Raw genomic sequence first — 15590 nt, 5'->3', positions numbered from 1 at the left:
CTCTGCTATTGGTACATACATTTTGGAAGGCCCATTCCCCCACAATCCTCAGCAAGTCACTTGTCTCACCGTTCACCCAGGTAATCTCCAATTGCTGTCTTGTTGAGCCCCTCTCCTTTGTACAGGAATTTGGCAATCTCTACAGCACTGTCACACAGCAGGCTTTTCTCAATGAGAAACTCGATACCCTGGGATGAAAGAAAAAAAGGGTAGAAGTGATTTATAGTAGTAGTAGCAGTAGTAGTAGTAGATGATACAAAATCTGTAGCAGTCAGGACTCAGAATTAGAGTATAATATCTTACCCCATTTAATTCAGATGGATCTGACAGTTTGGCAAGTTTAGCACTGATTCTTTCAATTTCAATTGCTTGTTTCTTAGCCCTATTGCTTTTTCTTTGTGCCTTTTGTCTAGGTCCCTTTCCATTTCTGTTACAGACTTTGGAGACCGTTTACTAAGCAAAATGGGCTAATGAAGGATGTGGTCAAGCATCCTGCATTAGTTTTGTCATTAGCGTGTGGCCGTAACATCTGACAGCTTCAGATGTTATGGCCAGTCCTATTAGAGAAACAAACAAGTCCCTGGAGTAGCCTAGTGGTTGGTAAGTGTGAGCCCTCCAAAACCTACTGTACCTACATATAGGTGATACTTGCAGGCATAAGGGCTATTGTAGTGGTGTACAGTTGGGTACACTAGTTGGTGGGTTTTAGAGGGTTCCCATACTACTACTACTTAACATTTCTAAAGCACTACTAGGGTTACGCTGCGCTATACAGTCTAACATAGAAGGACAGTCCCTGCTCAAGGAGCTTACAATCTAAAGGACAAGTGTACAGTCAGTCAAATAGGGGCAGTCAAATTGGGGCAGTCTAGATTACCTGAATAGGTATAAAGGTTAGGTGCCGAAAGCAACATTGAACAGGTGGGCTTTGAGCAAGGATTTGAAGATGGGTAGGGAGGGGGCTTGGTGTAAGGGCTCAGGAAGTTTATTCCAAGCATAGGGTGAGGCGAGGCAGAAAGGGCGGAGCCTGGAGTTGGCGGTGGTGGAGAAGGGTACTGAGAGGAGGGATTTGTCCTGTGAGCGGAGGTTTCGGGTGGGAACGTAAGGGGAGATGAGGGTAGAGAGGTAGTGAGGGGCTGCAGACTGAGTGCATTTGTAGGTAAGAAGGAGAAACTTGAACTGTATGCGGCATCTGATCAGGAGCCAGTGAAGTGACCTGAGGAGAGGGGTGATATGAGCATATCGGTCCAGGCGGAATATAAGACATGCAGCAGAGTTCTGAATGGATTGAAGGGGGGATAGATGGTTAAGTGGGAGGCCAGCGAGGAGTAGGTTGCAGTAGTCAAGGCGAGAGGTAATGAGAGAGTGGATGAGAGTTCGGGTGGTGTGCTCAGAGAGGAAAGGGCGAATTTTGCCGATGTTAAACAGAAAGAAGCGTCAGGTCTTGGCTACCTGCTGGATATGCGCGGAGAAGGAGAGAGAGGAGTCGAAGATGACTCCGAGGTTGCGGACAGATGAGACGGGGAGGATGAGGGTGTTATCAACTGAGATAGAGAGTGGAGGAAGAGGTGAAGTGGGTTTTGGTGGAAAGACGATAAGATCGGTCTTGGCCATGTTTATACAATATAGGAGGGTAATGGCAAGATGTGTACCTGGGAGCTTTTATGTGACATCCACTGCAGTGCTCCCTAGGGTGCCCCACTGCTCTGCTGGGATGTCTGTGTGGCCAGTCTACTAAGAATGATGTCTCCTTCTACATCCCAATGGCTTGATTTTGTGCATTTGTTTTTCAAAAACCTACTAAACCTATATATAGGTGATACCTGGATACAAAAGGGCACTCTGTCACAGAAAGGTGCCCTAAATGATGAGATAATCACAAACAATGTTAAAGGAAACAGTGCATTCCAGCCTTTATTTCAGCTTCAGATGTTATGGCTAGTCCTATTAGAGAAGCAAGCAGATCCCTGGAGTAGTCTTAGTGGTTGCTGCATGCACTGCAGAGAATGGGACCCAGGACCATATCCCACTCATCTACTATACCCACATATAGGTGACACTGCAGACATAAGGGCTGTTGTAGTGCTGTCATGGGAATTGTCATGGATAGAGAATGGGCGTGGAAGTGTAAACTGATTAGTGCGCTGATATTACTGCATGCAAACTGGTTTGTGCGTGTTTAATGTGGGAGCCCTTAGTGCCTCCTAAAACAGGAGGTGTAAGTGTTCCCTTGTTTTGTTTTTCTTTTTAGTTGCCACTTGTTAATGCACATGGACTGAAAAGAAGAAATGGAAAAATATCACAAGTAGTTTGTTCATTGATTGATGAGTAAATCACTTTGGGGCCCTTTTACTAAACCGTGGCAAAAAGTGGCATGCGGCAGTGCAAGCTTGTCTTTTGGGCATACACTGGGCCAGTTTTTACCATGTCCTGGAAAAGGGGCCTTTTTTTTTTTAGGGACCAGAAAATGGACGTGCGGCAAAATAAAAACCAGTGCGTGTCCATTTTCGGACTGAGATCTTACCGCCACCCATTGACCTAGCTGTAAGGTCTCACGCGCTACCCGGGTGGTAGACATGCAGCACGTGCCCACTGCTGTTTACCGCCAGGTAAGTGCCATGCGGTAGAAAATGGAAAATATTTTCTACCGTCTGTTTTCAGCACATGCAAAATTCAGGGCACACAGTAGCCGGGCGGTAATGCCGATTTGGCACACACTGGATGTGCGTAGGCCCTTATGCGCCTTTGTAAAAGGGCCCCTTTAAGAGCTGTGCAGACTGTCAGGTCAGCTTGTTCGCCTATCTAATAGAATCAATTCTATAACAGGTGCCAATATTTAGGCACTACGGGCCCGATATTCAGCACTATTTAACTGACCAGGATCAGTTCCTGTCCGGCTGAATAACGCATAGCCAGCTAAGCACTAATAGTCAGCGTGAGATAGTTGGTTATCTCCGCTGAATATTAGCACATGGGGGAGATTCTATATATGGTGCCTAAAAATTTGGCGCAGAAATCAGTGCCGACTAAGCATATTCTATAAGCGATGCCTAAAGTTAGACGTGGTATAGAATATGCTTAGTTGGCATCCTAGTGCCTAAAACTATGCACATTCATTTACACCAACAAAAACATGACATAAATCCTGGCACATAGGTTTAGGCGCACTGGGCCATATTCTATAACTATGTGTGTACATTTCAGAATGTCCTTGAAATGCCCATTTCCCTGCCCATACTGTATTACAGAATGCACTTATGTGCATAAATTCTAATTAGTGCCAATTAGTGCTCATTATTGCTTGTTAAGAGCTGAACACTAAAAACTCACTTGTTCAAAAAGGCATACCCTACCGATCCAACATAAATGACTGATCCCTGCGACACAACATGACTAAAGATCGTAATGAACAGTACACAACTCTTCAGCTGAACGAGTCTTTTATGAGGTCGTACCACAACATCACTCTGTAATTATTTACCCCGGAGTCTGTAAACACCTCTCCTGCGCTATGTAAGCCACATTGAGCCCGCAAATAGGAGGGAAAACGTGGGATACAAATGTAACAAATAAATAAAATATCAATGCTGGCAGATGAAGTTCAAAGTTGACAAGTGCAAAGTGATGCATGTGGGAAGGAGGAACTCGAATTACGGCTATGTCATGCAAGGTTCCGCTTTAGGAGTTACGGACCAAGAAAGGGATCTGGGAGTCATCGTGGATAGGACATTGAAATCTTCAGCTCAATGTGCTGCGGCGGCTAAGAAGGCGAACACAATGTTGAGTATTATTAGAAAAGGGATGGAAAACAAGCATGAGGATGTTATAATGCCGTTATATTGCTCCATGGTGCGACCGCACCTGGAGTATTTTGTTCAGTTCTGGTCGCCTCATCTCAAAAAAGATATAAATGAACTGGAGAAGGTGCAGAGAAGGGCAACGAAAATGATAAAAGGGATGGGACGACTACCTTATGAGGAGAGGTTAAGAAGGCTAGGACTCTTTAGCCTGGAGGAAAGGCGGCTGAGGGGTGATATGATAGATGTCTACAGAATAATGAGTGGGGTAGAGCGGACAGATGTGAAGCATTTGTTTAAGCTTTCTAACAATAATAGAACCAGGGGATACAAGATGAAATTAGAATGTGGTAGGTTTAAAACAAATCGGAGAAAGTTTTTCTTTACTTAGCGCGTGGTTAGACTCTGGAACTCATTGCCGGAGAAGGTAGTGATGGCAGCTGGCCTTGCTGAGTTTAAAGGGGGTCTGGACAGATTCCTGAAGGAAAAGTCCATTGATCGTTATTAAATTTGGGGTTTTTGCCTGGTTCTTGGGGCCTGGATTGGTCGCTGTCAGAGACAGAGTGCTGGGCTTGATGGACCTTTGATCTTTTCCCAGCATGGCAGTACTTATGTACTTATTTTTATAGAATACGCTTGGATTTTAGCACGGATTTCTAGGCACGCTATATAGAATCCAGGGGTTAGTGCATAGCAGCTAACCAGCTGTATCAAGCAATATAAATGGCCATCTGTGAATATTCAAGCACTGGTCAGCTGCGATTAGCAGCCAAATCAGACCACCTAAATAGCAATCCTGTCTGTGCCCGCTACTAACTTAACTGGCTAGCACTGAATATTCACATGGTTAAGTTACAGTCGGCCAAAAAAAAAACCCTGGATATTCAATGCTGGTTACCGAATACGGTCCAGCAATGAATATCTGGAGTCAGCGGCAGCAGCTAACCACGCTGCCTGCTGCCAGCTGCCAGCTGAATATCAGATGCTATATTTTTGTGGGTAGAGAGCCCATTCTACAAGAACAGTTTGACATGTATGTGTTCTTATAGAATACAAGCATAAACTTGCATCAGTGTGCCGAAATTTAAGCATCCGCATTTATGACAGTGCCTAATGTCAGTGCCTAAATGTGATATTTAGTATTGTCCAAGTTATGTGCATACATGTTGGTCCTGTCCATGCCCCACCTATGCACCTCACCTGTGAATGCCCCCCTAACAATTACAATGTTCCATCATTTTAGCACAGAATTATAGAATAGTAGTCGGGCACGCTACTGCCATTTACCTGCGAGAATGGTGGTATTCTATAAATTTAAGTGTGCAAAAGGTACTTAAATTTAAGCAACCTTTTATAAAATGAGGGAGAAAGGGTGTAAGGTGGACACGCAAACCAGCTAAGGAATGTAATTTCTATGCTGATTTAATGGAAATCTACTATTTTAATAATTAGAAACCATATACAGTAGGTTCCTTGGTTGACTGGATGCTAAGATTGTCCGCTGGGAAAAAAATAAAGAAGAACTCAACAATTTAATTATTTCCTTTTAAATAGCTGAATAAAAAGCTACTACAGAATCAGTAATTCAGTAAATGCCCCTTTACAAAACAAACAATAGCTAAACAGCACCTCAGGAAATGGCAGACAAGAACAAATGATAGAGTATATACTGCCCAGATTTTTTTTCTCATTTTGTTTTGTTAATTACTATTTTTCTTTCTATCAATAGCTGCTTGTGTGGGAGAAGAATTTGAATGAAAATCACAGAAGGGTAAATGAACAGTGTACTAGGTCACTGGTGTCTAGTGAAGCCCTAAATAAAGAACATTTGAAAATAAGTCTGCATTTTACACCATGGACAACCAGAGTGGAATGCATTCTGGGCCCTGATATCCTGGAGGGACAGATCCTCTCCAAACCAGGATTTGGCCTCTTGAGCACCTCAGGTCTCTATCTCTGTCTTTCTCTCTTCGGAGGGGAAAGGAAATGCAGCTCAGGAACATGGCAAGCAGCAACTTGTCCAGCCTAACATTGGAAGCTAACAGACACTATTAGCTTCTCAAGATTTGCATTATTCATAGCTCAGGATAAAAATTTGTATTGATATGCTCACAGCTTGGTCTTTATCTTGTATTCTAAAGCTAACTACAAATAAGACTAAGGGGGTCTTTTATTTTTATTTATTTAACTAGATCTACCCGGCCACGCGTTGCTGTGGCTCAGTCTGGTTAAATGGAAAAGAAAGAAAAGATGAAGCGCACGTTTCTAATATGTTTAATTTCACAATGCTTTGGGGTATACAATATTTTTTGTTGTTCCATTGTGTGTGCAGAGATAGAGATTGTCTGGTTTGCCAACTGTAGAACATGCAACATATAATTCTCCATGTGAGAAGCAATCTGTGTGTAGATTTAAACGGGTGAATTCTAAAGATTGGCCCTGAGCTTTGTTGATGGTGATTGCAAACGCCAATCGAATTGGGAATTTCAATCTGTTAAATTGAAATGGCATATCTATTCAAATTATAGGAATGCGAGGAATGAGGACATGTTCACCTTTGAAAGGTCCTGTCAAGATTGTTGTTTGTACGACATTGGTCATTAATTTTTTTACTGCAAACCGTGTGCGGTTGCAAAGCTTTGGTTGGTTGATATTTCGCAACATGATAATTAGTACCCCAATTTTCAATTGCAGTACATGCGGTGGCATCCCTGGCAGATTGAGTGAATTGAAAAAGTCTGTTGGATAATTAAGTGCTTCATCTGCTTCCAGAACAGTGTCGACGGACTTGTATGTGAGTGGCTCGCTTTGAATGTTAGACTGAATAATATTGTTCAGTTCGTAGACATCTTTGTTCTTGGCCGCAAGAATAGCTCGTTCACTCAGCGAATCGTGATTCTTATAATTGGTTTGAATATTGGGAAATACTTTTTCAACCAATTGTTCTTTTGAGGTCACTAAATTGCAGAAGTTATGAGGCAATGAAATTTGTCCTGAGGTCAGATCAACCGGCACCTTTCCGTTCCCAATTTTCAGCAATTGATGTGAGAATATCTGAGCTGATTGATCATTTTGCAGCTGGACACGCATATTTGTAGTGAAGTTTAACGTCTTTACGTGTTGCCACAAAGTAGAGTATTTTAGGCAAGCATTTATTTCATCCGCTGGTGTCGATCGAGGAACTACAGGTAATGTTTGCCTGAAATCTCCTGCAAGCAATATTAATGTGTTCCCAAATGTTGTTTCCACGCAAATCTTGCAATGATCGATCAAGAGCCTTGAGCGATGTTTTTCGCTGTGCTGTTTCCTCGGCATGTATTTGAGCCATTCTTTGTCTGTTTCACTTGTTCGCTGATGCCCGTTCTTCCTCAATTTGATTTGCAATTGTAGGTATAAAAAACACGCGCATATTCGAATGCAACGTTGTGTCAAAATTTCAAAGCAATCGGTGAAGAACTTTCGGAGATTTAAGCCACTCTCAGCCTGTCACGTTGATTCTGTTGAGAACGAAGCAGATCTGAAGCTGCAAAACGCGATCGCCATGCTCGCAACCGTGTATCGTGAAGTCTGGCTGCACGTCGCTCTGCTGCTTCCTCGGCACATATTTGAGCCATTCTTTGTGTGTTTCGCTCGTTCGCTGATGGCCGTTTTTCCTCAGTTTGATTTGCAATTACTCGTTGCACTGTTTCCGCTCCGCAAGTACGACAGCTGTGACATCTATATAATAGTAGGTATATAAAAACATGCGCGTAATTTCAAAGCAATCGGTGAAGAACTTTCGGAGATTTAAGCCACTCGCAGCCTGTCGCATTGATTCTGTTGAGAACAAAGCAGATCTGAAGCTGCAGAACGTGATTGCCATGCTCGCAACCGTGCATTGTCAAGTCTGGCTGCACGTCGCTCTGCTGCTTCCTCCGCACGTATTTGAGCCATTCTTTGTGTGTTTCGCTCGTTCGGTGATGGCCGTTCTTCCTCAGTTTGATTTGCAATTACTCGTCGCACTGCTTCCGTTCCGCGAGTATGACAGCTGTGACATCTATATACTAGTAGGTACAGTGGTGGAAATAAGTATTTGATCCCTTGCTGATTTTGTAAGTTTGCCCACTGACAAAGACATGAGCAGCCCATAATTGAAGGGTAGGTTATTGGTAACAGTGAGAGATAGCACATCACAAATTAAATCCGGAAAATCACATTGTGGAAAGTATATGAATTTATTTGCATTCTGCAGAGGGAAATAAGTATTTAATCCCTCTGGCAAACAAGACCTAATACTTGGTGGCAAAACCCTTGTTGGCAAGCACAGCAGTCAGACGTCTTCTGTAGTTGATGATGAGGTTTGCACACATGTCAGGAGGAATTTTGGTCCACTCCTCTTTGCAGATCATCTCTAAATCATTAAGAGTTCTGGGCTGTCGCTTGGCAACTCGCAGCTTCAGCTCCCTCCATAAGTTTTCAATGGGATTAAGGTCTGGTGACTGGCTAGGCCACTCCATGACCCTAATGTGCTTCTTCCTGAGCCACTCCTTTGTTGCCTTGGCTGTATGTTTTGGGTCATTGTCGTGCTGGAAGACCCAGCCACGACCCATTTTTAAGGCCCTGGCGGAGGGAAGGAGGTTGTCACTCAGAATTGTACGGTACATGGCCCCATCCATTCTCCCATTGATGCGGTGAAGTAGTCCTGTGCCCTTAGCAGAGAAACACCCCCAAAACATAACATTTCCACCTCCATGCTTGACAGTGGGGACGGTGTTCTTTGGGTCATAGGCAGCATTTCTCTTCCTCCAAACACGGCGAGTTGAGTTCATGCCAAAGAGCTCAATTTTTGTCTCATCTGACCACAGCACCTTCTCCCAATCACTCTCGGCATCATCCAGATGTTCACTGGTAAACTTCAGACGGGCCGTCACATGTGCCTTCCGGAGCAGGGAGACCTTGCGGGCACTGCAGGATTGCAATCCGTTATGTCGTAATGTGTTACCAATGGTTTTCGTGGTGACAGTGGTCCCAGCTGCCTTGAGATCATTGACAAGTTCCCCCCTTGTAGTTGTAGGCTGATTTCTAACCTTCCTCATGATCAAGGATACCCCACGAGGTGAGATTTTGCGTGGAGCCCCAGATCTTTGTCGATTGACAGTCATTTTGTACTTCTTCCATTTTCTTACTATGGCACCAACAGTTGTCTCCTTCTCGCCCAGCGTCTTACTGATGGTTTTGTAGCCCATTCCAGCCTTGTGCAGGTGTATGATCTTGTCCCTGACATCCTTAGACAGCTCCTTGCTCTTGGCCATTTTGTAGAGGTTAGAGTCTGACTGATTCACTGAGTCTGTGGACAGGTGTCTTTCATACAGGTGACCATTGCCGACAGCTGTCTGTCATGCAGGTAACGAGTTGATTTGGAGCATCTACCTGGTCTGTAGGGGCCAGATCTCTTACTGGTTGGTGGGGGATCAAATACTTATTTCCCTCTGCAGAATGCAAATAAATTCATATACTTTCCACAATGTGATTTTCCGGATTTAATTTGTGATGTGCTATCTCTCACTGTTACCAATAACCTACCCTTCAATTATGGGCTGCTCATGTCTTTGTCAGTGGGCAAACTTACAAAATCAGCAAGGGATCAAATACTTATTTCCACCACTGTATATAAAAACGTGCGCGTATTCGAATGCAATGTTGTGTCCAAATTTGAAAGCAATCAGTAAAGAACTTTCGGAGATTTAAGATTTTGAACAAACGAACATTTACATTTTTATTTATATAGATTATTAGGATTTATTTACTGCCTTTTTGAAGGAATTCACTCAAGGCGGTGTACAGTAAAAATAGCTCAAACATGAGCAATAGGCAGTTACAGCAGTAAAAATATTCAAATAACAATACAAAGTATGGCATAGAGGGGCATAATCAAAAGGGGCACCCAAGTTTTCCTGAGGACGTCTTCGCAGGACGTTCCAGCGAAGAGGCGGGAAACCCATATTATATAAACAAGATGGGCGTCCATCTTTCGTTTCGAAAATAAGGTCGGGGACGCCCAAATCGCAAAATTTAAGTTGACCTTAGAGATGGTTGTCCCCGATTTTCAGCGATAATGGAAACCGAGGACACCACCTCAGAAACGACCAAATCCAAGCCCTTTGGTCATGGGAGGAGCCAGCATTCGTAGTACACTGGTTCCCCTGACATGCGAGGACACCAACCGGGCACCCTAGGGGGCACTGCAGTGGACTTCAGAAATTGCTCCCAGGTGCATAGCTCCCTTACCTTGGGTGCTGAGCCCCCCAACCCCCCACAACACCCACTCCCCACAACTGTACACCACTACCATAGCCCTAAGGGGTGAAGGGGGGCACCTACATGTGGGTACAGTGGGTTTCTGGTGGGTTTTGAAGGGCTCACATTTACCACCACAAGTGTAACAAGTGGGGGGGATGGGCCTGGGTCCGCCTGGCTGAAGTGCCCTGCACCCACTAAAACTGCTCCAGGGACCTGCATACTGCTGTCTTGGAGCTTGGTATGACATTTGAGGCTGGCATAGAGGCTGGCAAAAAATATTTAAAACATTTTTTTTAAGGTGGGAGGGGGTTGGTGACCACTGGGAGAGGAAGGGGAGGTCATCCCCGATTCCCTCCGGTGGTCATCTGGTCAGTTCGGGCACCTTTTTGAGGCTTGGTCGTAACAAAAAATGGACCAAGTAAAGTCGCCCAAGTGCTCTTCAGGGACACCCTTCTTTTTTCCATTATCAGTTAAGGACGCCCATGTGTTAGGCACGCCCCAGTCCCGCCTTTGCTACGCTTCCGACATGTTCTTGCAACGGAAAGCAGTTAGGACGCCCAAAATTGGCTTTCGATTATGCCGATTTGGGCGACCCTGGGAGAAGGATGCCCATCTCCTGATTTGTGTCAAAAGATGGGTGCCCTTCTCTTTCAAAAATAAGCCTGCTAGTATACTACTTACAATGTCAACACAATATGTAATAGAACATTTTAATTGATAGTGAAGGGTAAAGCAAAGATAGAAGATATAGATAGGTAAGAGAGTAAGAAGAGTTAGAAAGTAAGGTCACTAATTTAAAGAAAGTTGCACATGGTAGAAATCAGCTGGCAGCAAATGCCAAGACACCCATACAGTGGCGTACCAAGGGCGGGGCGGTGGAGGTGGCCCACCCCGGATGCAGGTCGTAAGGGGGGTAAAGCGGCTGCCATGGACATTCATGCGGCATCCCCTCCCTCCAACTACTGCGATGTATCACTCTCCCTCCTCGCTCCACCCCCGCCCCACTCTGCACACCTTTAAACTTCCAGACCTCCGGAAGCGTGCTTCAGTGATACGAGTGCTGCTTTTGGCCAGCCCCAGAAGCTTTCTCTGTACAACATCCCGCCTACGGGATGGGGAGAGGAGAGATAAAGATGGAGAGAGGGGGAGATGCTGGAGAGCATCATGTAAAAGGAGAGAGGGGGCACAAGCTGGATAGAAGGGGCAGATAAAGCAGGCAAATGCTGGATGGAAGGGAGAGAGAAAGAGGGCAGACGCTGGGTGGAAGGGGCAGAGAAAGCGGGCAAATGCTGGATGGAAGGGAGAGAGAGCAAGAGGGAGGGAGCAGATTCTGGATGGAAGGAAGAGAGTGAAGAGAAGATGAGGAAAGCAGAAACCAGAGACAACAAAGATAGAAAAAAGATTTAGTATTATTATATTTTATTTTTTGATTTGGGATAAAGTAGTATTGTAGTTGTGGTGATAAATAGAAAATGAAAATAAGGTGATCTTTCTATTAGACTAATTTTAATACATTTTTGACTAACTTTCAGAGACCAAAACCTTATCCTCAGGTCAGGACAGGATACCATAACAGCAGTATACTGTACTGACCTGAGGAAGGAGGTTTTGGCCTCTGAAAGCTAATTGAAAAATGTATTAGCCCAACAAAATGGTATCATCTTATTTTCCATTTTTTTGTTTTATTTCTGTTTGTTAATTTGTAAAGTGGTGATTGGTATTTGTCAGTTTTTTCACATTTACATATGCTATCTTTATATTGCACAGTACTAGGGGGACATGCATCACTATTTCTGTGGTGTTGCATTGTATGCAGAATCTGACTTACTGGGGGTTCAGTTTAATTTTTGTCTACATATTTCAGTTTTTAGTTTGTGGTTACTTATTCTGTACTTGATGAGGATGTATCTGTGTTCTATGCAGTGGCGATCCTAGGTCGGCTGCCACCCAGGGTGGATTGTCGCTGCGCACCCCTCCCCCCCAGGTGCAGCGGCGTCCATCCCTCCAGGGTGCAGCATGACACCCCCCTCCCCAACGCATCAAGCACCCCCCCCCCCGGCGCAATGACACCCCCTCCTCGCCGCATCAAGCCCCGCCTCCGGGTGCATTCTTGGCTGCTGGAGGGTGCAGAGAGCAGCTGCGCGCCTGTCTGCTTCACTGGCTCCCTGCTCCCTCTGCCCCGGAACAGGAAGTGATCTATTCCGGGGCAGAGGGAGCAGGGAACCAGCAGAGCCGACAGGCACGCGGCTGCTCTCTGCACCCTCCAGCAGCATGCACCCGGGGTGGACTGCCCCACCCTTCATACGCCACTGGTTCTATGTGAAAAAGACATGGTTTTGTTTTGGCAGGATCATTTTTACTAATGTCTTGTGTAGTTTTACAATTGGTGTATTGATGTTCTAGTGCTCACTGCAATGTTTAAGATGCTGCTTTTTCCTAGGTGTTCTTCTGTATTTTGGTTGTTTACCTGGGTACACCCTTGTTGTGCGAGTCGTGGATTATTATTAAAAATAATTTTTTCATATAGAGGAGGAGGGTGTTAAAAATGATCGGCCCCGGGTGTCAAATACACTAGTAGGTACGCTACTGCACCCATAGGAATACAATGGGCATCTTGGCATTTACCGCAAGCTGATTTCTACCGCGAGTTAAAACGATACCACGGCTCAGTAAAAGACCCCCTAAAATTCTTTGCATTAGTTCTGATTTAAATAAAGCTCCAAATACTATTCTAGTAGGTAATGATTTCCCCCCTTTCAGTTGAGAAAACCTGTACAGTCCTGGGAGTGATATCATATTCTGCCATGTCTATGGAACCTCAAAAGTTAACCTTGCAAAGAAAAATGTTTTAAAACTTAGACAAGTTAGTGGTACAGTCGCTAATTTTGACCCATATGGAACTACTGCAACTTTCTGTATGTAGGCATCACAAAAAAAAAAAAAAAACTGAAAAAGAGTTCAGTTGTTGCAGAATACTGTGCTCAATTTATTTTTAAAATGAAAAAATTGATCATATATCCCCTTTATTAATCCAGCTTCTATGGCTGCCTTTGGAGGCCCGAATCATTTTTAAAATATCTTGTTTAGTTTGTAAAATACTATCTGGGCAGTCTTCTAAAAGTTACTTTATTGCTTTGTGGATTCTTCAAGTAGATTGAGCAAGCCACACAATTTATTTAGTTAGTTAGTTAGTTTGACATTTATACCCCACATTATCCCAAACATACTCAAGTTCAGTGTGGCTTACAATAAATAAAAAAACAGGCAAGGTTCACAATACCATAAACATTAGCATGTAAGAGCACAGAAGCACAAACAAGATACAAATAAGAATAAATAATAAACCATTGATGGCAGTTACAATCTAACGTGATCCATCAATGGGTAGACACAGTGGCGGTTCTAGAATGAGACCAACTGAGGTGGAGGCCTCAGGCAGAACTTTAGAAAAAGCGGCATTACAAATCCCCCCCACCCCCGGCAGACCAACATCTTTTACTCCCTCTCTCTCTCTCAAACCCCTTCCACACACCCCCTCCATGGTTTACCTCCGCTTGTTTTGCAGAGGTCACCAGGCTGCAGCAGTGATTCACATTCGCGGCCTGCCACTGGCTTCTGAGTCTTCTCTCTACTGTGTCCTGCAATGTCTGATGTAATTTCCTGTTTCCTCAGGGGCAGGATGCAGTAGAGAGAAGGCTCAGAAGCTGGTGGCAAGCAGTGAATGTAAATTGCTGCCACAGCCTGGTGATCTCTGCAAAACAAGTGGTGGTTGGAGTGAAGAAAGGAACTCCTCGCTCTACAGCAGATATAGTGACACTGGGCATGTAGGAGAAAGGGGATGATGAGACCAGTCTGATGCTGGGGATGGGAAAAGGAGGCTGGGGGCTGACGAGGGGGAAGGTGGGAGACAGAAGCTGGGGCTTGGAGATGGGTCTGATACTGGGATGGGAAGAGGGTTTTGGTGGTAGGAGAAGGAAGAAAAGGACAGATATTTGGGGGAGGGGAGAGAAACATGGGCATATGCAGGGGAGTGTGAAAATCGAGGAACCTAGGATCCAGACAAACAGGCGAGCAGGCAAAACCCGCCGGACACCCCGGACATGTCCTCAAAAAGAGAGGACATGTCCAGGGAAATCTGGACATATGGTAACCCTAATTGGGGCAGCCCTAGCCTCACCAATTTATTGGATACTGAGGGGGCGCCAGCTCATCCCTCACCTCAGGCAGCAGATTGCCCCTGGGTAGAAACCTCTCAAAGAGGAAAGTTTTCAGTCTTTTGTGAAATACCAAGTAATCAGGCTGACCCTTGATTGTCATTGGCAGGGAGTTCCACCACTTAGCACCTTGGTATCAAAGCCTGTGGAGTGAACGGACTTATAGCGCACTCTCTTGCAATCTGGAAGATGAAGTCTAAGGTAGTTCCTAGAACCAGAGGTTATATTGCGTAGGGGAATAGTTATTAAGGGCTGCATGTAATCTGGTGTCATGTCATTTAATATTTGAAAGACAAAAATACATAATTTAAAAATAATCCTGGCTTTAATGAGCAGCCAGTGCGGCTTGCATAATAATAGAGTAGCTGTATCAAAACAATTCTTTTTTCAGTCTGTTAAAATTGGACCTTGGTTCCTGCTATTATACCTTCTTATTGTCTATTTCAAAGACAATTCAATACATATCTTTTTCATAAATACTTAATCTAAAAATTGTAATATTATAATATCATTTTTTTTTTCATGCTGCTATTCTCTAGATTCTTGATTTGTGACTTCACATTGGACCTGACCGGGAGAACACAGGTTATAAATACATAACATAAATGTTATGCTAAGTTTTCAGTCACCAGTACCTGGACAAAATAAAAGAGCCTTGCACTTATTATCTGTCCTTGGGGCCAACATTGAGACCATGGGAAGTAACTGGGCTGCCTCTGCCTCTTAAGATCAGTGCTGAGCCCAGATATTCAGTTCCTTCCAAGCCATTTCTGGTGACTTTCACTGAATATACAATTTAATTTTGGCCTGATTAAACTTAATCGTTGAAGCCGATATTCAGCACTGGCCTTTTAAGTTGAAACCGGCCAAAGATATTCCAGCTATTTATGAGGCCCGATGTGGCCTGCTTACAATAGCAGGCAATGTGCTCAATATTTGGGGAAGCCGTCTATAATTCAAAATATAACCAGTTACCCCCTAGCTACTAACTGGGAACATTCAGTGGGAGCTAGCTGGCTACCCCTGCTAAATATTGTTCTTTATTGGGTAAATATTCATGGGGGAAGTTATCAATGTGAGATACTTTTAAGTCAGGTTAGTTTACCACAAGTCAGGTCTGTTTGCTAAAATAATCCAACTTAATAGTAGCCCATGTTGATAACTCCCCCCCCCCCCCCCCCCCGAATATTAACTATGCGGTTCACATAGTTGGGTCTATGCCAGCAGAGGAGGAGGAAGTGATCCAATATGTAGCAGTTCACTTCCTCCTCCTGCTGCTGTGTAATTTCTGGGGGGGGGG

The 15590-nt window shown here is 44.2% G+C and overlaps 1 protein-coding gene across 2 annotated transcripts in view; it reads right to left on the bottom strand.

The window, feature by feature from the left end:
* Positions 1 to 15590, bottom strand: part of CYTH4 (cytohesin 4) — a 196435-nt gene that overhangs the window by 57393 nt on the left and 123452 nt on the right. For both annotated transcript variants that reach the window (XM_030210260.1, XM_030210268.1), the window contains one exon: positions 70 to 188. In XM_030210260.1, the coding sequence (XP_030066120.1) occupies positions 70 to 188 (119 nt within the window). The remainder of the gene's footprint in view (positions 1 to 69; positions 189 to 15590) is intronic.

The sequence above is a fragment of the Microcaecilia unicolor genome, chromosome 1, assembly GCF_901765095.1.
Source record: "Microcaecilia unicolor chromosome 1, aMicUni1.1, whole genome shotgun sequence".
Taxonomy (NCBI): domain Eukaryota; kingdom Metazoa; phylum Chordata; class Amphibia; order Gymnophiona; family Siphonopidae; genus Microcaecilia; species Microcaecilia unicolor.
The sequence above is the reverse complement of the archived record's forward strand: the minus strand, read 5'-3'. Positions and strand labels throughout refer to the sequence as shown.